Here is a 27,795-nt window from a genome sequence, read left to right as displayed (position 1 = left end):
ATAATGAACCTGTTTAAGGAAGAAAAGCCCAAGCAGTAATGTTTATGAAAAAGAAAACCTTAAGTGATACTTGCCTTTCCTGATATAAGAACATGCTCTAAAGCCACCATAATAAAATTATATTTGCATATAAATAGACAAGTACATCAGTGGAACAGACTTGAGAATCTATAAATAGATATCAGTTAAACATGGTATTTCAACTTAGTCAAGAATGGACAATTTAAAAATTGTTGATGGCCCAGTTGCTCTTCTATTTGAAAGAAAATAAAAGTGAAATATTATCCCATATTCTAAAAGAAATTACAGACTGATTAAGATCTAAATGCAAAGCAAAAAAATAATCCTACAGAAAATATAGGATGCCATGTGTATAGTATAGAGGCAGGGAGCTCTTGTTAACCAAGACCAGGATCCCAGAAAGTGCAAAAGAAAGGGTTAGACATATTTGACTGACAAAATCATAAACAAAGTCAATACAGAAGCAACAGATATGGAAGAATAATTACAATGCAACGGCCTGAATTAATATCTTCAATATACAAAGAACTGTTACCAATTGTGAAGAAAAACAACAGCAACAAATAACCCTATAGAAAAAAAGGGCAAAAAATATGAAGAAGATACAAGTCCCAGAAAAGCAGATAGCCAACAAACATTAAGAGCTGTCTATATTGCAGATAGTCAGTGAAATACAGATTTTGCTTAAATGAGCTACTGGCAATAATTTATTGGAAATTTTAAAAAGCTGCAACACCTGTTGTTGATGGAGGTTTTGAAGAAAAGAGTATTCAACTGTCTTTATTATGGAAAGCCATCTAGAACTACCTTCTAAACACAAAAATACATTTGCCCTTTGACCTAGCAGTCTTATCCCTAAGAATCTATCCCATTAGAAGAAAAAGTCTACCAGATGTAGTAGCATATGTGCAAGGTTGTTATTGTGTATATTTCATGGAGGAAAAACAATTGGAAACAAAGTCATTCTTGTCATTTGGCAGATGGTTGCAAAGTGGAATATTATGCAGCTGCTAGAACACTTATGTTTATGTGTATGTAGATACTTATGATTTTGTAAGGCTATAGGAACATGGACAAAAATGTAGAAGAACCCTTATTAGATTGTTAATGTAGGTTTCCTTGTAGGATGAGGAAGGGGGACAAGAAAATAGGGAAAAAAAGGTTGCACTCAAAGTATGTAGGGTATAGTCACATTTATGCATTTGTATATGGTTAATAAATATGTGTATGATATCTTTAAAAAGTAATAGGAGCTAAGCAACAAGGCATTAAAAGAGTAATAACATTAAGATATCTTGGAGGGCAGAAACCCAGAGCAATACCTGGAACTGAGCAAAGAGTTGAGATTGAGAGTTAAAAATGATTTGTGTCGAGAGCCATTACAAATAAAAATGCACAAAAATAAAAACTATTAATTATCAGAGAGCTATTATACTGGCTCTTGATTTACACCTCAAGTCAAAGTAGATGATTTTTTAAAATCTTTTGTATAGCACCAGACCTTGGCGAAATTTCCCAAGGGAGTTTTCTAATATGGGAAGTGTAGTTCAAATTTATTTTTACCTAGCCTTTAAGACCACGATTTTGGCGATTATTTAATAATACATGGTGTAGACTTTAATAGTACATGGTTGAGTGCTTTATGTGTATGGATGCTTACTACACCTTCTAAAATATTTTATGTTACCCAAATGGGCAAAAAATCAAAGAAATTATGTAGGTACTCTGGTATAGTGACATAAGAAACAATAAACGCTTGAGAGGTGATCTTTGTCAAAAATGTCTGAAATATATGCATTGATTTATTGTGATATCATTTTCACAATTTTTGTTAATACTTTCTTCATCTTCAATTTGGTTCACTTATTCAACAAATATTTATGTAATGCCTGCTCCGTACTAAGTAGCCAACTCTTGCACCTGCACCTTGCATCATTTACGACTGGTTTAGTGAGGTAGGACTTATATATTACTGCACAACTGGCAGAATGATACATCACCCTATAGCTCATGCAATATATACTATGGATGTGCTTGGATCTTTATGGAATTTTACTCATTTGTTTTTTGGTCATGATGGTCCAGTGCCAAATTAAAATATGTGTGCAGTACCATATCCTCTTCAGTCGAATTCATTTATCTGAAGTTCAGCTTTCTTCATGTGATGACATCTAACTCTTTAATGCATTAAGCCTGTCAGTGGTCAGAATCAAAGCCACTGAAGCTTTCGAGTTGCAAGGCCACTTGTACCCATAGCTCTTGCTTGATACAGGACCTTGGCTCCATGGACTGTATTAGTTTCAGCTTTCTGAGGTACTCAAAGTGCTGTTGATATGAGGGATGTTAGGTGGGTTACCTTCATAGAGGTCTCTAGAATGTAGGTAGCAGTTTGGAATGGGGAGAAAACTGTCAGCCAGGTGCCAAAATCTTCAATAAACATTAGTAAGTGGCCTAGAGATTCTATAACTAAATCTATAATAAAGATTTTTGTAACTGTGTATTTTAAAACCAAAGCAATATTTTTAAATTCCAGATTTCCAGAGTGACAAGAATGTATATAGAAGGTTCACTCAAAGCATGCCAGGCAGGCATCCTTCTAGGAGCTTTGAATGCACTGGGAACAAAACAGCTATCTCCACCCACAGGGAGCTTACATTTTAGTTGGTGGAATACAGACAAGAAACAAACAAACCCAAAAAACATTATAACCAGTCAGTTATAGCATATTGGAACATAATTAAATATATGAAAAGGAAGAGCTAAGTAATGGGGATTGGGTGTTGGCAAAATATTTCCTTAAAGGATTTTTTTTTGAATTGTATTTTATTTTTTTATACAGCAGGTTCTTATTAGTTATCTGTTTTATACATATTAGTGTATATATGTCAATCCCAATCTCCCAATTCATCACACCACCGCCACCCCCATCCCCCGCCGCTTTCCCCCCTTGGTGTCCATATGTTTGTTCTCTACATCTGTGTCTCTATTTCTGCCCTGTAAACCGGTTCCTTAAAGGATTTTTAAAAGAATGAATAGTTATCAGAGTATGCCTTGATTTGATGTAGTTTGCTTCATGTCTTTCTGAAGCAATTTATTTTAAAATTTTAATATATTAGGGAATGTACAGTGTTTGATAAATTGCTTCAATTTTGCCATGTGTCTGCTACAAAGGGAAAAACATCTTTTGTCATGTAAACAACTCTAAGTAATCATTTTGTTCTAGATTATTTGTGCTTAATAGTTTTTTTGAGCAATCTGTTTCAAAATACTTTTTCAAGATGGGTTGTCAGAAATTTAAATTGTAGTAGGTGAACTAAGTTTTGACATGTCATAAAAAGGTGATGCAGTAAAGGATCATAGATTTATGAAAACAAGGAAATATTTTATTTCATATTGTGGTTACTAAAAGTTTATAATAGAATAAAGCTCTAAAGCCTATTCAGAAGTTTAGAGAGAGTTTAGTTAGAGAAAAATATCAGGAGAAAATTTAGAAAAAAAAAAGAATTTCATGACTTAACTCCCTCTTAGAAATAATCTTCCATTTTTATCAGGCACATATATATTTGAGAGGAAATATTCTGAAATTTTTGATAGTTGCCCAACTAAAGACTGTGAGTGATAGTTTGACAGTCCCAAAAGATGCTATGTAGTGAATAGACCCAATTCAGGACTGCAGTTGAATGGAACATTATGTCACTTTTAGTCTGGATTGCATGTCACTGAGAATAAAATCTGTATTTCTTTGAATTTTCCCATTCTGTATCCCTCCTGGAATTCTTAAGGTCAGTTAAGCACAGTAAATAATCTTCACTCAGCAAGCAACCCAAATCACCATCTTCCTGTTCAATGTAGCTAATAAATTCTAAGCAAACTCTAAACTCTTCCTAATGGATGCCTCACTGGACTGAAGAGCTTTTGGAAGCAAAATAAAATAATTATCTAAAGTTGAATGTCTTTGGATCAAGGTTACTAGGTCAACACTAAGTTTAAAACCAGTTTGAGAGACATTTTTTAATGGCACTTAGAAATTATGGCTAAAGGTCAGGCTGCTGCATGTGATATTGCTCAGATCCTTTGATGCTAAAGGTCTACAACTGACTTATGTGTAAGATATATTTTTTAAAATATTAACTGTGATTTAAAGTAGCAAGAGACTGTTCAGGCCAGGGAAAATAAAGTCCCTCTCCCCGGTTTTTTGGTTGAAGCAGTTTGAGTTCAGTAATTTTATTGAACCTGAAAAAAATTAACAGCTGCCTCCACAAAGGGAAATAGGGAAGCTTTCCTCTGTCAATTCCTGCTTAGGAGTTTATGAGATATTTTGAGACTGTAAGAAAACTGTGGATGAAATCCACACCAATTAGAGATCTTGTGTGTTTGGAACCATTTAAAAATGCTGTGCAGGGCTCAAAGGAATTAGTAAAGCCTGCTGCAGTGCAGCTACATTATTAATCTCCAAAGAGAATAGATACCAGATGTTCACACTGCCCAAAGGACACCTCAGTGTTCTTGACAGCTTTTAGTCATGTTGTCCTTTCACAAATGCAAATGCATGAAATCCTTATGGGTGACAAGGCTATGTGGCTTCTACATATGAAATTATTAATAATCAGTTTGAATAACTGCGCTATTTTTGATAGGCAGGAAAATAATCATATTATATTAAATTTGATATTTGTAAAAAATTGCCTAAAGCAAAATAGTAGAAATTCTTCATCTACTTTTTTTTTTTTGATCAGCCTAGTGATAGGCAGGTCCAAACTAAGTGATAATCTTTTAATTCAGTCCAATGTTGTTGTTAAATAATGAATTAGGTTATGATATTTTCTTTATTAATTCATTTAACAAATGTTTCCATGAGCTAGGTGTTGAGGATATAACAGTAAAGAAAACCATCATGGTCACATGGAACTTAGTAAAAGAAGCAGACATTAATCAAAAACTACCCACATAAATAAGTAATCACAAACCATGATACATGCTTTGAAGAAAAAGTACTGAGTGCTGTGAACACGTTTGACAGTAGAACCTGACCTAGAATTAGAGCTCTGGATTCATTTATTCATCCAGGTTTAGTGAGCACCTACTTTGCGCCAAAAAAGCAGGACAGATTGCCATGGTCATTCAAAACTTAAACTCATCACTCTCCATTTGGTAGACCAAAAGATATTAGGAACAAAACAACAACAAACAACTTAAAAGTAAACTAAAGATAAAAAAGATTCTAGGGATGGAATCTTATTTTAGTCTTCTGGTCTTTCTTCAAATATAGCTTCTATACGGTAAGCTAAGGAGCATTTGAGTAATGCTTAAGATTTTTTAGCATGTCTATGTATTTTTCATATCACTCATTTTATTGCAAAAACTCCATTAGAAAAGTAATAGTGTAACATTTTAAACACTTTAGAAAACAGAAAGGTGGGATCGGTAGGAGGGACCCTCCAGAACCCAAATATTTTAACATAAACATCATTATGCTCTCTGCTAGCCATCAACCTGGCTTACCTGCCTTCCCTGCCAGGCTTTGTAAAGAGCAAGTCTTTGTTCACTCTCTCCACTTCACATATGCTCTTCAACCCAACAGCATTCCGCTTCTGTCATCATCACATTGAAAAGGCTCTTCCTAAAGTTCCTCAGACCTCCTAATTGTTGAATTCAGCAATCTCTTCTCAGATTTTACTCAACTTGCTCTTTCTGTAGGTTATGTCACTGCTGTCTGCCTGCCAACCTTAAATAGTTTTCTCTCTGTTATCTGACCCTGTCCTGGTTTCCTTGTCCTCTTCCTATTTCTTGGAACGCCCTCTTCTATTTTCCTTTGCCGACTCATTCTTCAGCTCACCTTTTAAATACCCGTCTGATTCTCCCCTGCCTTCTACCAATGCTCATCCATAACCTTACTGCCTTCTGTGTTCTGCTGACTTTCACATCTGTATCTTTAGCCAGGGTCTCACTTCTGAGCCCACATATCTCTCTGCCTCCTAGATAGTTCCACACTAGACTGATTTAGTTATTTTCCCTGAAAACATGTATGACGAGCATGATCCAGCTGGTCATACAAGCTGGACACCTAGTCATAGTCTCACCCTGCCCTTCCCCTTTGCTCCCCCACAGGTACCACAGTCACCACAATCTGAATTATGCTCTCTTAATCTCTCTACAGTCTTTCCCCTGCTCCCCAATCCCATTTCAATCGTCTTCATTTACAGCTTCGAAACTTCTGTTCCTGTACATAGGCTTCATCTGATAGACCTGCTTTCATCTGCCCTCTTATCCCTCACCCTCCAGCCTGCTTCCAGAGCCATCTGCCTAAAACACAAATCTGATCATGTTACTAGTCTGCTTAAAAGTCTTTAGGTGATTCCCCCATCATCATGCCATTCAAAATATCCCTGGCAACAGTGCCACTGCCATTTAGAGCTACTGGGTTACTTGACAACAAGATAGAAAAGCAAGGTAACTAGTAACCAAAATAAAATCAATGCTTGAATAGTACATCGTGCTTAAATTTTATTAGCATTTATTATCTTCTTCTTTTTTTTTTTTTTTTTTTTTTTGCGGTATGTGGGCCTCTCACTGTTGTGGCCTCTCGCGTTGCGGAGCACAGGCTCCATACGTACAGGCTCAGTGGCCATGGCTCACGGGCCCAGCCGCTCAGCGGCATGTGGGATCCTCCCAGACCAGGGCACAAACCTGTGTCCCCTGCATCGGCAGGCGGACTCTCAACCACTGTGCCACCAGGGAAGCCCAGCATTTAGTATCTTCATGGATTTTTAGGGTCTATAGATTTAAGCTGATTTTTATATATATTCTAAACTCCTTGCCTTAACTATCATTTTTATTTGAGGTACTGCTTATTAAAGCTGAATGAAGCATAGGGAGAATGTTTGACAAAACCAATGGTTTTGTTTTTGTCATAAATAGGAAAATGTTTGATTTTAGGCAGCCTGAGATTCTGATAATTGGACCGTTGGAGAAGGAGATATAATCCCAGCACTCTTTAGCTCTGCAGTAAACAACATATATATAGCCATAATAATATAAAGGCTGTTTACTAGTTTTCAACTCTCAGAATCAATCTCTAGAAAAGCATAGAAGACTTAATTAAGATTAGGCATTGGAATGGTGGGAAAGAGGAGGTGGAGGGAGGATCAGGGCACTAAGGAGAGTCAAATGATATTAAGCTATAGGATAGTCATGCATTCGTTCAATCATTTGACAGTTCTTTACAACATATCTTACGTCAAAGGCACTATTTTAAATGATTGGCGATACAGTGATGAACAAAACAAACTCCCTGCCCTTACTGAACTTACATTCTAGTTCAAGAGGCAGATGTTACCAAACAAGGTTTGAAAAGAATATTACTATTCAAAAATTGGAAAGGGGAAGGGAGGGGAGACAGTGTAAGTATGAATGCTAAATCTTCATCATTCACAAGAAAGAATCAATTTATAGTTTATAAACAGCACTATCCAATGGTGGAAATGTTTTATATCTGGGGAAAATAATGGTGGAAATATTCTATATCTGTTATCTGTGTTGTCCAATATCGTCCCTATTAACTACATATAACTGTTGAGAACTTGGACTGTGGTGAGTGTGACTAAGACACTGAAATTTAAATTTTATTTAATTTTAATTAATTTAAATTTAAATTGTGACATGTGGCTGGTAGCTACTGTATTGGACAGCACAGATTTAAATGAAGGAATCAAGAGGTAGCAGCATATGCATATTTTTTAGAAATAAATGGAAAACTATTAAACATGGTTGTCTACAAGGTGGGGAGAATTGAAAGGGAACAGTTCACTGAGTCATCTTGCACTGTTTGATTTTCTACTACATGCATGTATTTGGTTATTACTTAAACTTTTGGGTCTTTGAGGGGGAATAGAGAATCATCCTTTTAAAAATGAGATAAAAGTTATACTTGAAGTGTCAACTGAAGTGAATAACTGGGCAATAATCAGAGTTCTAAGCTTCAAACAATTCTTGTTAGCAGGGGGTCTTCACAGAGAGTTTTATTATTTGGCTTGAGATAGCTAATAAAGTAAATATCGGTCAGTGAGGTTAACATATTCTGGCTTCAGAGAAACTAAAAGCTACAAATTTTGAAGTATGGTCCTAGAATTATAGAGCTGTGAGAATTGCTATCCACACAAAATTATAGATCTGTAAGTCTTCAGCTTGTCTCACCAAAACCACGCTCAAACATATATCATCATTATTAAACCATCACTCAAACCCAACTGGCATTTGTTGTGCTCAAACTTATTTTGCATTTGAAGACAACAAAATATTTGTAATTACATTTCAATTAAATTGATTATTGGTCATGCGTAGTTTCTGCTATGTTTTACTGATGGGTCATGTAACCAGTTTACTGGGGGTATTTTTATCTGGGGGGTTGAGGGAGGGTGTAGGGGAAGGGGAAGCTGTATAGCAGTCCTTGTTAAATTAAGAGTAAGGGAATGAGGGCCACTTTTTCTAGACGTGGTACAGATGGAATTGGCTTCAACTTGTTTATAATCTGTTGTTAGTTTTAACAACTTGTTTTGAAGATTTTTGAGAGGAAGGAGGAAAAGCCTGGTATAGAGAGCTGAGAAAGTTTTTCTCAAGAGGCAGTTGGAGTGGAAAATTTTAAATTTATGAACACAATGCTACTTTTTCAGAGCTGTGTCACTATAAAATTCTGGGTTCAAGTAGACTCAGAGCAGCTTTATTAAGCTACATTATGAGTGAGAGGGAATAATTCCTCCTACTGCAATCTAAAAAAATCCATTCTAGGGTAGGTGGTAGCAAGCACCAAGGATCTACTATTAATCTCTTACTCTTATGTTCAGATTTGCTTCACATTATACCAGCATATACCACATATACCAAGTTATGTCTGCAGATTAATTTGGCCTGATGGTTGGATAAAATTGAAGCAGAACTGTCGTATTCCAACTTGTCGGCATTAGGTGTAGTACCTATAGTTATTTGCTATTTAAAGATGAGAATTCTTAGAGAGGAGAACCTGTTTATTGAATATAAGATATTTTTTGAAAGATACTTTAAATTTATTCCATATCATTTTTAGAGGGTAAGTCCAAAGGGCAAAAATTAGAGCGAGACAGATTTCTAACAATTTGAACTCTTCAAAAATGGAATAGCCTTCTTGTGAATTAGTGAGTTTACTTCTGTTTGGACATATTCATGCAGATCACAGATGATTTTGTGCCAGAGATGTTGAAGGGGGACTTTACATCAGGCCAGATGATTTCTACATTACCTTCCAACTCCTAGGATTCTTAAGATTCTCTAATTTTAGGTTCATGAGTTCAGTAAGAGTTATAATCATTATAACACTTCCAGACGATACTGGAAGCCTATTTCTCCATCCTCAAGCATTCAAATACATTTGGTGGTTTAATACAGTGTATACAAAAACTGGTCTGAGTAAATAAAATCTCACACAATTATATTTTTTTCAAATTTAAGAGTTGTTAAAAGTTTAGTTTAGATCATATTTCTGCATATATATATGCAATGACTAATCCCAACCTAAGAGCTAAAAATACAAAACTCTTATCAAAATCAGGTGTGCAAAAAACAAACTCATTCATTGCTTACCTGAAAGTCAAGGAAATGTGGCAAAGAAAACTACATATAACACGCCAATATTACAATCTATCTACACAATAACTCATTTACTCCTTCCATCTTTATAAGGTGAAAAAATGAGTTTAAAATTTAAAGCAGAGATAAGATGTATTAACCTGTGAAAATGGTTCTTCAATTGTGTGCCTTTAAATTAATAGAAAAAAGAGAAACTTAGTATTAAAATAGATAAATTATATATCACTATGTTTATGTAGTAGTTGTAGCCAAGGTCCCTAAACAGAATATTGTCCAGTGGTGCCAAGGGGATTGTAATAGTATCAAGAAGTATTAGATTCAGATTTCAAGTTCTGATTGAAAAAAAGATGATATTTTATTTGTTTTTAAACTAAGCTAAGCTCTTAAAATCAGAAATATTCCTTAACAGCCGCCCTCCAGAGTTGAGGGAAGTTTTTGGAAAAAGGAGACAAAAAAGCATTGAGAAAGATAACATTTTCTAGAGAACTCTGCTAATATTAGAATTAAATGTTTTAATTAGATAGTAATTTACTTGCTTTCGTGTACATTGTGTCATCTTCTCTAGTTTGTGTTGTTATAGTTCTGCATGTGAAATAACAAAAACATAGAATATAAGATATTTTTGATAATAATAGACTAATATCTAAAAGGTACAGTTTATGTTCTTGGAAATAAAATGATAATCAGCCCATATCCAACCTCTTCAAATAGAAGCAAAGGGATGTACTGGGGGTAGGGTGAGTCAACACTGTTTATACAGGTTTTCACATGACTTTTCTTTTAAAAAGTGTATGGAATACATCCAAAACAAATACTGTTTTGTTAGATGAGAAGACCAAAAGGGAAATCCTAGAGAAAGGAGGATGGATGATCTTTCTTTAATGTCAAAACTGACAAAAACACATCCCCTCCCCCCAACTTTGCTCAAGATAATTTTCTCAACAAGACCCAGATTGCTTCAAGTCTTTGCCTATCACCCTTTGAAGCACTTTCCTTATTATTAGGAGTGGGGGCAGGGTTTCCTTTGAGGATTTTTACAGCAGTGAAGAGTTCCTCCTTTAAATACTTTCACATGATGAGGGAATTCCGCTCTCAAAGTGCTGTCATCACTGTGGCTTCTCTGTCATAAGACAGTTTATTCTTGGGTAAAGGTCCTTCTTAGTTTGATTGTCAATAGGACTTACCTTAGTTTGATTGTCAATAGGACTTACCTTTCCGATGGATTCTCTTTCTACAGAGCTTCTCTTTTTCTGAGAGATGTAGCAAAAGAACTCAACATTCTCCTTTGTTAACCTTATTGATGAAGTTGACCGTGATTCTCTTTTGAAATGTGTTCCATAAGGAGGTTATAGACTTCAACATGGCTCTCCTTGTCAATCTCCACCAATTAAGACGTGGGTGACATATCCAATATTCCATCTGGAAAACTGTATTCCTTCTACAGTGCAAAGGGACACTATGAATTTTGGGATGTTTAGTGTCTCTTCCTGTGTTTTTTTTTTGCAGTATGTGGGCCTCTCACTGTTGTGGCCTCTCCTGCTGTGGAGCACAGGCTCCGGACGCACAGGCTCAGCGGCCATGGCTCACGGGCCCAGCCGCTCTGCAGCATGTGGGATCTTCCCTGAGCGGGGCACGAACCCGTGTCCCCTGCATCGGCAGGCGGACTCTCAACCACTGCGCCACCAGGGAAGCCCTCTTCCAGTGTTTAAATCACACCATGGTAAACAACAAGTAAACTATTCAAGTGTCAACAGTTTTCTCAGAAACACTGAAATCTTTTGAGAACCTTTACTCCATGTCACTCCACATCACCCTGCTCAACTCTTGAATGTGGTCTTCTGGAAAATTCTATAAATATTTAATTCATGGAGGCAAAATGTATAGCTCTATGGTTTCATAGCTCATTTGAAAGCAGTTCCTTTCCCTCCCCCAAATCTTTAGTAGGCAGTGATTCACAATTATTAGGAAAGAATTAGAATTAAGAAACCCCAAATAGAATTGACAGTTTTCTCAATATTATTGCCTAAAGGTGTGCTTCTAAGTCTTCCTGGCTGTTTTAGATAAATGAATAAAAAACTTATCTATATCCTAAGCTACATTACATGATTTATATCATTACTCTTAGACTTTCCTTTGGACAGTTTGGTCTTTAGAAGTGAGAGAATAGGTATTGTCCGGTACATTCATTATCGGCTTCCGCCTAGAAGCTCTTAAGTGCAACAGTGTATCTATCAACTAATGCAGACTGGCCGTAAACATATTTCTTAAAACCTTCAGCTTCCTTCCTGCCAGGGTGTGCAAATGATTGACCTCTCAGCCTTTCACCGAGGAAAAAAGTGGAACGTAAGAAGAGAGCCCTAGACGAAGTCAGAACACTCAGATTCTAGTTTTGGCTCTGCCACTTCCTGCCTGAGTAACACTGGCAAGTAACGTGTCCTTCTGCTCCCTCTCCCCAAAAAACGCGGTGAAGTGAGTGACCTAGATGATCGTCATGCGTTTTTACTACCTCAAATAAATAATAAGGTTATTTCACCTACATAGAGAGGCTTAATTATAGTAAATGAGCCAAAATGGAAAGTCCAGTGAGAAATTAGCATTGATATTCCTTAATCTGGTCTTGTAAAGAAGAGTATGATTATATTCTTTCCTTCTTCTATGGGACTCTGTGGTGTACTGTAATGATTCACCCCACTTTCTTATTTAAGGTTAGTTGAAAATCCATTTAATAAACATTTCAGCTGTGCCTTTGTGCTGTACACCATGGTAGGCTGTGAGTATACTCAGGTCAGTGCCTTCAAAATGCTCACCAGCTAAGCAGGGAGAAAGCATGAAAACAAATCACAAATCTAGTGTGATGAATAGAACAAGATAAGTATACCTAAGGTGCAGAGGTAGCATGGGAAATACATTTATGTTTCTCCGTACCTATTTTAAATTCTAGAGGTAGGAAAATGTGGATGTGGTGGAGGGAGGGAGGTAGCTTTATGGTAAATTTAAAATAAAAACAAAAACTCCTAACTCTTTACCTGTTTACTACTGAATCAAATATGTCCTGTCGTAATATTAATTGCTATAAACTGTAATCAAATGAGTTAAGATATGGGAGTTTTAAAAAACAAAAACAGAGGGCTTCCCTGGTGGCGCAGTGGTTGAGAGTCCGCCTGCCGATGCAGGGGACACGGGTTCGTGCCCCGGTTCGGGAAGATCCCACATGCTGTGGAGCGGCTGGGCCCGTGAGCCATGGCCGCTGAGCCTGTGCGTCCGGAGCCTGTGCTCCACAAGGGGAGAGGCCACAACAGTGAAAGGCCCACATACAGCCAAAAAAAAAAAAAAAAAAAAAAAAAAAAACAGAATGTTCTCTTTGTTTTCATAGATAAATTATTTTTCAATGTCTTGAAGCATCACCACTAAATTTCTCTTTATCAATGGGTACCTCTGTCATTGAACAAAGAAGAGCACCTAAATGTATCAAGTAATCATTAAAAACCAAATACTATAGGTCAGAATATATTCAGATTCTCTTTGGAATTTAGAAAATGGGGAGAAACAAGTTTTCTTAAGGATACTGATGTCTCTTAGTATAATTAAGTTTTATGGAATATTACCTTATATCGACAGAGTTAAGGTTTTCCTGGTGATTTGTAGCAATCTCGAAGTCAAATCAAAGAATTGGAAAGTGTTTAAACTCTGGGTGTTAAATCTAGCACTACCAAAGCAATGTTGTTGCATAAGCGGGGGGAGTGGAGTTTGGGGAGTTTAGTATAAAAACTTGGCCTGAGCTAATTTGTTTTGTTTGAAACTGGAAATCATATTGTTGAAATTTGCATTCTGTTTTCTTTCAAAAGGTGTATTAACACAAGGCACTCAGTTTCTAAAGGGCTTCCTCCTTTCTATAGGAAAAATTTGGCTTCTGAAAAAGGAAAAAAATTGCACAAGGAATTCAGCAACATTGCACCTCTTTCGTCATTTTGAGGATACAGGCTTCAACTCAGTAACTCCAGACATATTTTCTGGAAACATGTAAAAACATGCCCATAAGTACTGAACATAAAACCTGACTGTACACCCATAAACATGTGTACAATCTTATGGTCTACTTACCACTGAGTTTCTTAAAGCCATGTGCATATTTAAACAATCACTAGACTAAATGAAAATTGGAACAAGATGCTATTTGAGAGAAGACGCTACCCAGAGATGCCTGAGGAACACTGCTCTGTGACTCTCCTATGAAGTAAGCAAGCCTCTTGCCCATCAATAGATAGAACCTATGCTTTCCAGATAACCCCTATCCTGAGAAATCAGATTAAGATGGAAAAAACAGAATTAAAAAATATATATTTTAACCATCCAAACTGAGTACTAAAAAAACATGGTTCCTAAAGAAGCATGGAATAGTTGAAAAGTTAACAGCCAGACCAGTTGGATTGCGTTTTGGAAAACATCACACTGTAAAACTCACAGTGCTTCAGGACCGTGCCCAGTGACTCTGAAGATAAGAGAGAGAAGAGGAAATGGTGATAGAGAGCTTTATAAGTTCAGGGATGCGCTAAAAAAACTACTGGAAGGTCTAAGAGAGTCTCATGAAACATAAAACCCCAATGCAACTGTAATCTGAATGTGAGGAAAAGGTTGTTCTTAAAAAATATAGTTGCATTCTTGCAAAATATATTAACCTTGAGTCTTCGACCTCTTTTTTTTTCAGGTTAAAAAAGTTAAGCATGATTCATATACTAAAGATTTCCGTTCTATGCTTAGTATTTTTTTAAAATTGCATTCTAACCCAAGGATGTGTCTCTCTCTCCTCTGTTTTGGCTCTTGTGCTTGCTCTGTCCCAGGTTGGCCTTCATTCCACGATGTGATCAGTTCTGATGCAGTCACATTCACAGACGACTTTTCCTATGGGATGCACAGGGTGGAAACCAGCTGCTCTCAGGTCAGTTAATCCCACCTGAAAATCCAAAATGCTGCTTACTCTGCATTGCAAGCACTTTCAAGACTCCTGGTTGTACTAAATATAGCAACAAAGGCCAAGTGACCCATCACAAAAGGGACAAACACAATGAAGTCTCTATCAAGTCCTAATGACATCTCAGTCTTGAGGAGTTTAGCAAGTCCAATTAAATGTCAGTCATTGGCTTCAACACTATTAAACAAAATCATTGGTAAGAAAAATCATCTTCAGTTGACTTAATACAGTGGGGAATGGGCCATTCTTAGGGCATGTGAAGATTTCATCACATGGCCTCACATAATCTGTTTACATAATCCCCCTCTCCCTGCAGTTCTGTGCACTCATTGTTCAGTTATAATACCTCTAATGGTAATGATCCCAACATGGTCAACAAAGACCCCAGAAACAACTCTCCTTGGGTGGATGTGAGGAGGGAGGTTGGAGAACGGCAGAAGGAAGAGGAAGTTCAGTGGTGGGCTGTGTGAGGGCGGAGAGGGAATGTGTGATAAGGTAATTCCTTCTCTGCTTCTCCCAGGAATAGGCCTATCCTCATTCCCAAGGATGTTCTAGTTAGTTCCTTCCACCCTGCTCTGACTGAATTAGTGCTGGATCTAAGGGGGAAAATGAACGTGTGTTGAGGAGAAGGCAAAAATATAGTTAATCTGTCATCCCAATCAAGAAATTTGAACTTTTGGGGGTTTTGTGCTTAAGCCCAGAGACATAGCCAGAACCTTCTAGTTCTAGAGCAACTGCACATTAGATAGTCTCTTCTAGTTCTCTAGAACTAGGGCAACTGCACATTTTATTCTAGAGTAGGTAGTCCTGCTCTAATTTGCTTTAAATAAGTGAAATATAAAGTCTGAGTATTGTGGCACTGGAACTCATTGATACTACAGAGTGTTTTGTTGGGGGCTGTCTCTTGTACAGTACATATCAGAGGTAGAGGGGGCACAATCAGGCAGCTGTGATAGCAAAGAGATTGCCACGTGGGCCTCCCTCAGCATTCTTCCACCTGACCATTAACCCCCTTCATCAGGCACATGAGTTTTAGGGGGTAGGTAGCATATTTACTACCAAGTAGGGAAGGAGATTGGTTTGAACCTAACCACCTGATGAATTCCTGTTTTATTTTTTTTTAATAAGGCTGGCAAGTTAACTGTCTTCTAAGTATGAGGACCACTCTCTCCCTTGAAAAGCAGGCTTTATATTTTATCCAAGTCACATTTTCAGTTCACTCGTTTCTCAGATCTGAGTCTGAGCAAGATGGTGGTACTTTTTGATCCTGGGTCTCACCCCCAGAGATTCTAATTTAATTGGTTTGGGTGAGGCCTGAACGTCAACATTCTTAAAAACTCCCCTGGTAAATGTTCACAATAACCTTATGACTAGATACTGTTATCCTCTCTCATTTTACACTTGAGAAAATGGAGGCACAAGGAGTGCAATTACACTTGTGTAGATATCATAGATTGAACTGAGACTTGAATTTGGGCAGTTAGCTCCAGAGCTCTTTATGGTGCTCAGTTGGATAAATAAGTAGATAGAGGGGAGGTAGGTAGATCGATCGATCGATCGATTGATAGATAGATACATGTACCACAAAGAGTCATATTGAAATAAGAAAAAAAAAAAAACCCAAATCCTCTGATCCCTCAGCAGTTAAATTCAATTCAGTTTTGGATTCAATTGAATTTTTATTGATTTTTGTTATAATTGCCACAGAAGCAAATTGTGAATATCTACCCAGGAATCTAAAATACTTGACAAAAAAGTGAGGTTGGATAGTACACAGTAATTTGTAACTTAGGTACATAGTACTTAGTAAACCTCTCTTAAGGCTAATGGTTGTTTTTTTCTTTCTTTTTTTAAGCTGCCTTAAAGGCTGTTATATGACTGCTACTTTCCTTTTCACTCAGAACCCACTTTCAAACATTGAGTTCTATGAAAATCAAATAAAAAAGGGACAGAAAAGGTGGGGCATAAGATAATACCTTTCCGGGCTTCCCTGGTGGCGCAGTGGTTGAGAGTCTGCCTGCCGATGCAGGGGACACGGGTTTGTGCCCTGGTCCGGGAAGATCCCACATGCCACGGAGTGGCTGGGCCCGTGAGCCGTGGCTGCTGAGCCTGCGCGTCCGGAGCCTGTGCTCTGCAACGGGAGAGGCTACGGCAGTGAGAGGTCCGCGTACCGCCAAAAAAAAAAAAAAAAAAAAAAAAAAAAGATAATACCTTTCCTTCAGGCCCTACTCTGATGTCTTTGTGACTAATTCTTATAATTCACAGTTAGAATATACTTCCTCCTTTCTCTGTGCCAGCCACTGAGGTAACACCAGTAGGAGTCAAGACAAGACCATTAGGAAGATGTCCTACAGTGACCAGAGGAATGAAACCCACAGACTGTGCCCAAATTAGGCAACACTAATAACAGATACCAAGCTAACCCAAGCATAGCTCTCAGCCCTTTGGTTAAAGGCCTAGGTGACTGTTACTATTCTTTGGTCCTTTCCTAACAGCTGGGTGAAGAACTAACACGACTGACCTACTCCATTTCAGCTTCTTTTTCCACCACCTTTATTTCTCACATTAGAAAGTGACCCTTTCTTAAATAAAAGTCTTAAATTTAAAGAGAAGAGGGAGGGATATTTGTTCCATTTCTTTCTTAAATTTAAAGAGAAGAGAGAGGGAAATTTGTTCCATTAACGCATGTGTAAACATGCATGCTTTGAGAAGTAAGTACCACGTAGAAAATAATTGGGTTCCAGCCCCAAAGAATATGTTTCTGGACTCTTTCCTGTGCGGACAGAGCGGGCATGTCTGCCCCACAGTGCACTAAGGGCTCACTAAGCTAAAGTGTGCTGGGTGTCTTTCCTTTCAGTTTTCTTGTCTTCTAATTTGTGTTTGACACAGACATTTATTTTCCTCTTGTATTACATTTTTCTTTAGTTTTCTCTTGTCCATTTTCTCATTCATCCTTTTTATCTTGACTCGAGGGGAAAAAACTGATTTAATGGTTTCCATACCAGAGTAACCACTTGTATCTTACTTCCTAGTTTCTCACCCTTAACACTATTTTTCATTATCAGTTTATCTTCTTTTACCTTCTATTCTTTCAGTTTAGGTAGTCTCTTCTCCTACTTGCAACTTCTCCCATCTTTTTTTTTTTTTTCTTTTAAACTTTTGTATGGTGACATGGTATGGCAAAATTGTCTGGTTTGCTTCTCCTCTTTCTAAAATTCTTGTTGTATTTTGAATTCACATGGTTTGTCCTTTCTCTGGACTGCATTGCATGAAAGGGGTTTGTTATAAAGAATCTATTAGATGTTTTCAGTATATTAGAGACATTCTCAGTTGGACATGGTATGTGGAGTGCTTCTTTCCTTATGGTAAAGATGGAGCATCCAAACACGTAGACCCCTTTTACTGCCAACTTACACAAATAAACTGAGCTTCTGTGGATGGAACCAGTAGACTCAACCTGCTTGCCTGGCAATATGGCGATTTTTTTTTTTTTTGGTGTATGGGTCTCTAATTCTTGCTTTAGTACTTAGGATTCTTCTCTTTCTCCTTCTCCTTCTCCCCTCCCCCATCCTCCCCTGCCCCTTCTTCTTCATTGTGATATGGATCACACCATGCAGTGAATTAGGCCTCATATTTGGGTAAGAATTGTAAACACATTGGGAGCCGTACCTACCACCTCATTATACTACACTGTAGTTTTTCCATGTGTCCAGTGACTTCTTCTTTTTTTTTTTTTTAATTTAATTTATTTATCTTTGGCTGAGTTGGGTCTTCGTTGCTGCGCATGGGCTTTCTCTAGTTGCGGGAATGGGGGCTACTCTTCGTTGCGGTGCGCGGGCTTCTCATTGCAGTGGCTTCTCTTGTTGTGGAGCATGGGCTCTAGGCGTGCAGGCTTCAGTAGTTGTGGCACATGGGCTCAGTAGTTGTGGCTCACGAGCTCTAGAGCGCAGGCTCGGTAGTTGTGGCTCGCGGGCTTAGTTGCTTGGTGGCATGTGGGATTTTCCCGGACCAGGGCTCGAACCTGTGACCCCTGCGTTGGCAGGCGGGTTCTTAACCACTGTGCCACCAGGGAAGCCCTTTTTTTTCTTTTAATTTTTTATTGGAGTACAGTTGCTTTGCAATGTTGTGTCAGTTTACCGTGCAGCAAAGTGAATCAGCTATGTGTATACATCTATCCCCTCTTTTTTGGATTTCCTTCCCATTTAGGTCACCACAGAGCATTGAGTAGAGTTCCCTGTGCTATACAGTAGGTTCTCATTAGTTATCTATTTTATACACAGTAGCAATAGTGTGTATATGTCAATCTCAGTCTCCCAATTCATCCCATCCCCCCACCCCTTTTCCCCCTTGGTATCCATACGTTTTTTTCTCTCCAGTGACTTCTTAGGTAGTAATACTGTAGTAAAATTTTTATTGAGAAAGTTAAGATTTATTTAGTACTGTAATCACTTTTCAGAGAAATATTGCAGTCAGGTCCTTCTAAAAGAATTGCTGTGTAAGAAGCCTAGCTCAGTGCCTGATCTTTAAGTTAACAGCACAGAAAACAAGCAAGGGTAGTAGAGATTCTTCACTGTCTTCCTCGGGATTCCTGCTTGTGGAGGAGATTGGTTACCCTGCTACATTCCGATTTTTGTTGCAACTATATGTGTTTTCTTTTACTGTTCTACCTACTGAGTTGAGGAATTATATTCCAGTTGTCTCTTCCAAAGAGGACCTTTATCTTAAATTTGCCCACTTTGGTGGGCGTATGTATCTTTCCCCTGGCTGTAGCAATTTCCTAACAATTTTCAGTTATAAAGAATTTTTCTTAATTTCGTTTAATTCACATTTTTAGTTAGCGACAAAATATATTGTTTCTATTCCACATTCACTGACTACTATGAGTAATTGCTTGACAGCTTCTTCCTAATCCTCCAACCCCAGCCTGTTAGGCAACACTGTCAGGAATTTAAATTCAGTGCAAAGAGGTAAGATTTGCATGGTTTAAGCTGTAGTTCAGCGAAGTAAGTCTCTCCTGGAAATACTTGGGGAATTCTTTCTTCTTTAGATAAAAATTCTACATCTGCAGCAAATGGGAGACCAATAAATCACTTAACTTTCTGTAATAATCTTTGAGGAAGAACCCTGAGTTTACCCAAGTTGGACTCTATTTATGACTGCAGCTATTACTGCTTGAATCTATGGTAGAGTCCCTTAAGTTTGTTTTAGATCCTTATTAATTTGTTCTAAGTCAGCCAAATCAACAGAAAGGTAAATATCCACCAATACAAAGTATTTTTCAAGAGTTAAGCAGTTTTTGGGCTTCCCTGTTGGTGGAGTGGTTAAGAATCTGCCTGCCAGTGCAGTGGACACTGGTTTGAGCCCTGGTCCAGGAAGATCCCACAGGCCGCGGAGCAACTAAGCCCGTGTGCCACAACCACTGAGCCTGCGCTCTAGAGCCCACGAGAGCCCGTGTGCCACAACTACTGAGCCCGTGTGCCACAACTACTGAAGCTTGCATGCCTAGAGCCCGTGCTCCACAACAAGAGAAGCCACTGAATAAGAAGCCTGCGCACCTCAACGAAGAGTAGCCCCTGCTCACCACAACTAGAGAAAGCCGCGCACAACAACAAAGACCCAATGCAGCCAAAAATAAATAACAAATAAATACAATTAAAAAACAAAAAGAGTTAAGCAGTTTTTGGTAAAACCCCAAACCTTATTAATCTTTTGCAGATGACACCTCATATATTGCTGATGATTAAAGACACCCATGTGTTACAATAGGATTTCAGACTCACAGCCCCTCTTTTTCTTGATCTTTCAGTAAAATCATAATGCTAAACTGGTGACTTCACAATCATTTCCTTGGCAAAATATTAATATCACAAGCACAGAGGAAAAGAGCCCTACTTACACACAAGTGTCTTTGATAACGATGGGAGAAAACAGGATACTACTGGCAAAGTAAATTGCTTTCCTTCTTAAAACTCTTTTCTCCTTCCCATCCTGCCCCACGTGCCCAAGTGTAAAAGCCCTGCTTTGAAACTGCTTCATCTTGTAGATCAAACACTTAAGAGAAAATGATAATAATAAAACCCCAAACATCCTAGGAATAGCTGGGAGAAAACCTTCCAGGACAGTTGGAAATATATCGGTGCAGAAATATGTAACTGTGTTGAATGCACTATTTGTGTTTCTCATGCACACAATTGAGAATTGCAGTCAGATTTTAAGGAATTATGTTAGATTTGATGCTAAATCACTTTTCTTTTTTTTGAGGGGGGTCCTTTCCCTTGGTTCTCTACAGGTTCTTTAGTTGCCAGTTTTTCTGAGAGGCTTAAGTGATAAAGGATTCCCGTGGGAATTTAAATTATTTCTTTTGAACAATGCTTATCTCATGCTTCCTCAGAATAAGAGCTGGAATATTCAGTCATAGTTTATATTTTACCTGTAAAAGAAAGAAATACATAACCATTTTATTTTATTTTATTTTATTTTATTTTTGTGGTATGCAGGCCTCTCACTGTTGTGGCCTCTCCCATTCTGGAGCACAGGCTCCGGATGCGCAGGCTCAGCGGCCATGGCTCACGGGCCCAGCCGCTGTGCAGCATGTGGGATCCTCCCGGACCAGGGCACGAACCCACGTCCCCTGCATCGGCAGGCGGACTCTCAACCACTGCGCCACCAGGGAAGCCCTACATAACCATTTTAAAACAACTTTCAAAATGCACACCAAAGATCATACCGTGAAATAAATCATTAACAGCAGGTTTCAGAGATTTCTTCATTGGGCAGCCAGTTTGTTTCAGTTACAACCAGGTGTGCTGAGGGATCCCAGCACACTGCCAGCTGGCTGGGGCCAGGATGCGGAGCTTTAGGTGGCTAAAGAAACAGTGCATCTGTGACAACTTTCATTCGTCACCGTAGCCTTCCGCCAGGGGTAGAAGCTGGAAAGAATGGGCTCCATGGGTGTTCCCGTCAGGGAGGAGCCTTCAGGGCTTGTGCACTTTTAAAAGAAACCAGGTACTGGTCTTTTATGGGAGGCTAGGTGTTCCTGGGAGGAAGCAGAAATGGTACTGTGTGGTTAGGCTTCCTTCAGACAAACGGCCTTACAACTTTGCAGGCAACCGGATGGGCATGTATGTGGTGGCACAGATATAAATGAACACCTTGCTCCTCCCTCAGTTACGTGAGCCTGGAGTGAATCTTCCAGAACACCTTGTGCAAGCATGATGAAGCTATCACTATTGTTTCTAGGGCACCATTACCATTTCTGAGGGTTTCCCTACCCCATCACCAACCCAGATACTTATTTACCAATGATCTTTGTTGCCTTTTCCCCACTATAATTCTTCTTCCTCATCCCGCTCCCTTTTTCTGTTGCCTGGGTCTAGAATCTGTGTTTTTCTTATTGAAATGACTTGTTTCATTGATTCAAATGAAACTGCAGGCCGATAACCAACTCAGTCCAACAGATTAAATTACTCTAATTTGGATTTTTTAAAAATGATTTGGGAAATGAATGATTTGGGAAATAAATACTACAAAATGGCTTCAAGTATACCATTGCTATGCTTTATTTTTGTAGTAAGGTAAAGAGAACTGTTTTCTAAATATGCTCAAGATGATTAATAAAGGCAGTATCATTTATTTTTGCCCAGAGAGCTGTATTCTCTCATTAAAAAGAAAGAAAAACCAAAAAAACTATCTGAGGCTTTTATGTGAAAACTCCACCTCTCAGATGCCAGGTGATTGAAGAGCCAGAGCTGCACATGAGATCAATAATTGTGCACATGTACTGGTCACCGAGAGCACCAGTTCCTGTTGGCCTGCACGCTGACTCTTTTGGCAGGCAGAAGTAGGTGCTTTCCTGTGTCCGTTGGGTAAGCATGTGTATTTTTACTGGTGCATCTTAGCTGCTGATGCCTGAAAATTTGGTCTCCATTGTTTATAGAAAGGAAAAGCAATCTGAGCTGTCAGCCTTGATATTACCTAAACCTGCATAAAATGTGGTAAAATAATGCAAGATTTGTTTTTTAGGCCTGTTTCATATTTTCCAGGCAACAGATCAAATCAGTTCAGGGTTCATTTTTAGTTCTTTAATAAGCTGACACAGTATGTTGGCAGTAAAAATAAGAATGCACTTTTACCATGCAAGTGCCCTATAGTTGAAGTTGCTATTTGTGCTATTCATTAATAACTAGAGAACCCTTGAAAATTGAATTTAGTACTTTCTATGGGGAAACTGAGATTCTGGTTCTTTCCACTGTAATGAGCACCATCCCTCACTTCTCTCTCATCGTCTCCTGTTTTCCTTCCTTGCAATGTGTAAGTGTTTTATACACCAAACGAGCACAGTGAGAAGAATTAATCAACCATCTGTACGTCTCTTCTCTCACGTTCTTGCCTAAGTCTTGACTCCTCCATCTGCTTGAGATGCTCTCCCCTGGATATCCGCTCCTTCACTTCCTCCAGGTTCTTATCCCAAAGCCAGCCCGGAAAAACCACCTTACCTTAAAAATGTCAGCCCCCAACCTGACAATCTGTGTCACTTTCTGGTTTTCGTTTTCATTTTTGTTTTGCTCCTTAGCATTTATTTCCACCTACTGTGCTTTACAGTCCCATATTTCCTTTGTATTGTCTGTCTCCCCCACTGGAATGTAAGTTCCATGAGGCTACTGCCTGTACCTCCAGAGTCTGGGACAGTGCCTGGCATGTAGCAGATGCTCCATAAATATTTGTGAAATGAATGAACGGGGTCATTTGCCCCAAGCTTTGGTTTCTTTGTTACGCGACGAACGATGTGTTTTCGCAGCCTGTTTGAATGTGAAGCACTAACGTCCCCATACCCTTCAGCCCCGTCCCTGCTGAGGAGGGTGGGGGACAGGTAAGTGTGGCCTGTGCTCTTGTCTCCTGGAGCCGACTCCAGCAGCAGACTGGTTAGTGCGGGCTCTGGTCAGTGAGCCAGGCTTTTTGGAGACGCTTTCTCTGGGCTGGATTTCTCTTAACACCGTCATAACCAACCATCCCTCCTTCTGCCTCTGTCTGGACTCTCTGCCTCTCCTCCTTCCCCAGCTTTTTGGATAGTCAGTAGCATGGAATGAGCTCGACAGCTTATTCCTTCTCCACATGTCCCAGTTTGTGCAGGTAAAGCAGCCCGCATGGCACTCCACCTGTTGGAGGCCAGAAAAACCGATTGCGTGGACTAGTGACGTTTCCATGTGCCCCACTGCAGTCTTGGTGACTGTGACATAAATCTGTTGAGTCTTGCTATTGCTTTGCTGCGTTCCAAGAACATCCAATGCTTGTCTGATGTTAAGTTTTACTGCCCATGAAAGCAAACGTCACCTCCGTCATGGCCGGTTAAACAGTATCTTTTACAGTGGACTTCTGCATATCTGAAAGCCACCCATCCAAAGCCAAAAGCAGTGCCAGAGGTCCAGATCAAGGGTCAACTCAATTCATAAAACTACTGCAGTCATTTTTCAGCTGGCTGAGTGGCTTCACAGATCAGAAGATACAGTGGCTCCTAAATGATTTCTGATATGCACAATTCTAGTGCTTTTTATTCTCAGCATGTGGTGCAAAACCTGCCAGAAACCATCTTTGCAGCTATTGACAGGCGATTTAGAAATCATCCATGATGGCTTCCATCATTTCTCTACAGGCCAGTCATCCATTTAAACTGCTGAATGTGAGTTCCCCTCAAAGCCGGCTTTGTAGACGCTGTTGACTTACATTTTGCCCTTCTCTTGCAGTGCGGTGCTCACCTCGGGCACATTTTTGACGACGGACCTCGTCCAACTGGCAAAAGATACTGCATAAACTCTGCGTCCTTGTCTTTCACACCTGCAGAGATCAGCGACGCCAGTGGGGACAGCGCAGTGGGCAGCCCGGCCCAGGGCGACAAGACAGAGCTGTAGAGGAGTTGATGGAAACAAGTGTACTTAATGCACAGCTTATTAAAACGAATTCGAGAGCGTCTATCTCAGATATATTTTTTCAGAAATAGAAGAGCAATTTTATGCTATTGATATTTTTCTTCCTTTGCTTAAACAGAGGCCCTGGCCATCAATGCATTTTGCTGTTGACTAGATCGGGAACCGTTTGTATCTTTAGTGAACCTCAGAGGTAGCTTTGTGAAACTTCTTCACAAGCCACTTACATAGCATTTGGCATTACTTTCTTCGCCTACATAGCTTCTTTCGATTTTTTTTCTCCTTGCTTAATAGGCAGAAGGTGCTTGGTCTTCAGACATGAAAATCAAGATCTCCTCTGCAGTGCGGAGACCAGGGCTCAGTGGGGCAGGGTGTTGAGACCTGCGAGACACACGGCCTGGAGGCATTTGTGCAGATCCACCTAAGATAAGGGTGGAGCGATGTCTTGTGAGACTTCTCAGCTTTGTGGAAAGTTTGGGCTGAGGTCCTTTATTCTCCCGAAAAGGGTGTGAGGGTCTAAAGTCTTTCCTTATGTTAAATTGTTGCCAGATCTGAGGGGGCACGCTGAGTGTTGTGGCAGAGAAGCAAACATTACCTCATGGTTAGGCCTTTATTTTATTTTTATTTTTCGTTGAAAACATTGGAATGTAAGATAACCGTAAAATGTTGATCCCTGTTTTGTCCAAAATTCACAGAGTCCCTGCCATTGCCTTCTGTAAGTCTGTCCCTCCACACCTCATACCAACTGTGGCTGGAAGGGCATTTTGGTGAATTCCCTGTGTAAAATAAAATACTGGGGACAGCACACGTCATCAAGGCAGCAGAAGTAAGAGAGAGCAGAGAAGGTTGAGGGGGAAGCCTGGGTACTAGATGTCCAGTGCTCTGAAGAAGAGCAAGTAGGGAACGGAGCCCAGAGGGGAGGGCCGGGGACCTGTGCACAGGGCAAGGTGACCTCTGGAAGGACATTGGGGCTTAAAATAGAAACAGCCAGGAGCTCACATCCCACCCTTGACACTAATCTGCTGTGTGACAGGGACAAGCTGTCTAGCCTCTCCATGCCTATTCTTTATGTATAAACACGACTTAGAATATTTGCAAAATAATTGACACTCTCAGGGGAAAATTACTATATTGCTATACAATGAAGATCAGTGTTGTAAAATTAAACTGATCTGGTTCTAATTGCCTCAAAGGCCGAAGCCCAGGCATTTGAAATGGAAAGAAGCAGAGAGGAGGGTGACTTAGCTGATTGGTATGGAAACAGTTGGGCCAAGAGCCAGAAATTTTTCTCTGTAGCAGTATGGCTGGTTTTACTCTAAGAAGCTCCACTCAGTTGCCGTATAACATTTAGTCTGGTGGGATGGATGTCCCACCATCCATACGGTGGGATTGTGCACCGTAAGGTTTCTACAGCTCTGAGCAGTGGTGATATATATTGGTATTGTGGCCGCCAGGCGTGAAGGTATGGTTTATGACATATATATTGTGTTTGTAGCCTTGAATGCTAATCCTGAAGTGTAATTTTTAAAAAATAATTTTTTTGTAAATCTTTGATAGCTTATGAATACTGACATCTTTCCTTATAAGCACCAAGACCAAAATAAGAAAGAGGAACACCTGACAATCTTCAAGAAATAATGAGAAACTAAAATGAAAAGTTGTGATCAGTCGATGTCAGCGTGGTCATGTCCACATCCTTCTGTGTCTCTCAAAATACCTCCTGGTGAGGCTCTTCATTGTCATGTGGGCCACACCTTTGAGATTCCAGATGCACTATGCTCTTCTTCCCTTGGCTCCCAGATGTGTCACCTCAGGCCCTGGGGTCACTGGAATTCACAGGTTTCACTCCCCTCTAGAAGTGAGACGTTGAATTTAAGACCCTTGCAGCCTCGGTGTCCAGACTATCCTAGAAGTCTTTCCCGACCTCACCAAAGGAGTCCCAACATTTCCCAGCGACCCAAGGACCCCTAAAGAAGTGGGTCTCCCAGGACATTCCTGTCCCAGTGTGCGGTCCATCCTTCGGGGGCTCACGTGACTGCTGCTCTAGGCGGTGGCCTGCTGCGGGGTCTGCTGGACACGAGCTACAGTGTTGGGGTAGACAAGGAAGATAAACGGGGGCTTCTCCCTCTCCCCAGAGACTCTGGATTCTCACTGTTCCTCCACTTTTATTGTGGGGCTTAACATTCCCCTCAAAAACTCCTCTTCTAATGCTTAGTCTTCGTTCAAGGAAAGCCAGTTTTTCTTCTACCACATTTTCCAGCATCAACTTTAAGAAAAACGCAACATCCATGGCAAAAAGAAAGTGGGTGTATGTATGCATCATGTGGTTTAATTTCAGATTGCTTTTGAGTTTAAGTGGTATCAAATTTCAGTATATTTCTGTCTTATGTTAAAGAAATATATTACTAAAACGTAAGTGAGCAATAATGTCAGCTGTCGAGCACTAGATTTATTTTTGCAGGATATGGAGTGCAATGAACTGAGTCAATATGGCGAGGTGTATGTGATCTGTGGGAGTTATGCCATTTAACATGGGAAACGCATGGGACTCTCCCTCTCTGCACTCCAGCCCTCACTGTGCCGTTAGGAGACGCAAGTTTCTTTGCTGGTGTGTAAAAAAGTACGTCCATACACTCATGTGGAATGGATCTGAAGAAAGCAACAGTACATATTGTATTAGAGAACATTTCTATGTGTTTAAACTTTTCACTTTATAGATGAATTTAAACTCTTAATGTAAATGACATAGCAATTTGAAAGCCTCTCCGTGTTAATTGAATTGAAAATGCCTTGCTTTAAATATGGAATATGATGAAAGGGATTAGCATTTGTTCTGAAGGTCAAATACTACTTTTGCCTTAGATAGCTTTGTAAGAATTTTTCTCCAAGCAATTCAAAACTTTTGAAAAATGACATGGAATTTTCATTAAAAACCCTTTTCCTATGTCTATTGTATACAGAAATTATGTAATAAAATCTCTTTATAAAAATGTTTTCCTCTCTGATTCCTAAAGACTTCTCTTATTTTTAGCACAGATGCACAGACCATCCACTGGAGTTTGCCATAGGCTGCTCTGTTTACCTCCTCACCCAGCTGACATGTCTGTAGTTTGTACAGAGGGCCTTTTATCTGGTGTGGACTTTATAAGCTGGAGCTCTGACAGTGGGTCTAGTCCGACTCCCCATACCCCAGGCCCCAGGAGAGGCCTCGTGGGATCTGAAAGGTTGGAGGGAAGGGAAACATTTACAGAATTACTCTACTTTCAC

At 39.4% G+C, this 27,795-nt stretch overlaps 1 protein-coding gene across 1 annotated transcript in view; it reads left to right on the top strand.

Moving 5' to 3' along the window:
- MSRB3 (methionine sulfoxide reductase B3) overlaps nt 1-27,533 on the top strand; it is a 157,410-nt gene extending 129,877 nt beyond the window's left edge. The window contains 2 exon segments of the mRNA XM_081249369.1: nt 14,478-14,575; nt 24,349-27,533. Of these exon segments, the coding sequence (XP_081105495.1) occupies nt 14,478-14,575; nt 24,349-24,513 (263 nt within the window). The 3' untranslated portion in view covers nt 24,514-27,533.
- The last annotated feature ends 262 nt before the right edge of the window (nt 27,534-27,795 follow it).

Source organism: Mesoplodon bidens, assembly GCF_964165515.1.
Source record: "Mesoplodon bidens genome assembly, chromosome: 11".
Lineage (NCBI taxonomy): Eukaryota > Metazoa > Chordata > Mammalia > Artiodactyla > Ziphiidae > Mesoplodon > Mesoplodon bidens.
Note: the sequence above shows the minus strand (reverse complement) of the source record. Positions and strands in the feature narration are given on the sequence as shown.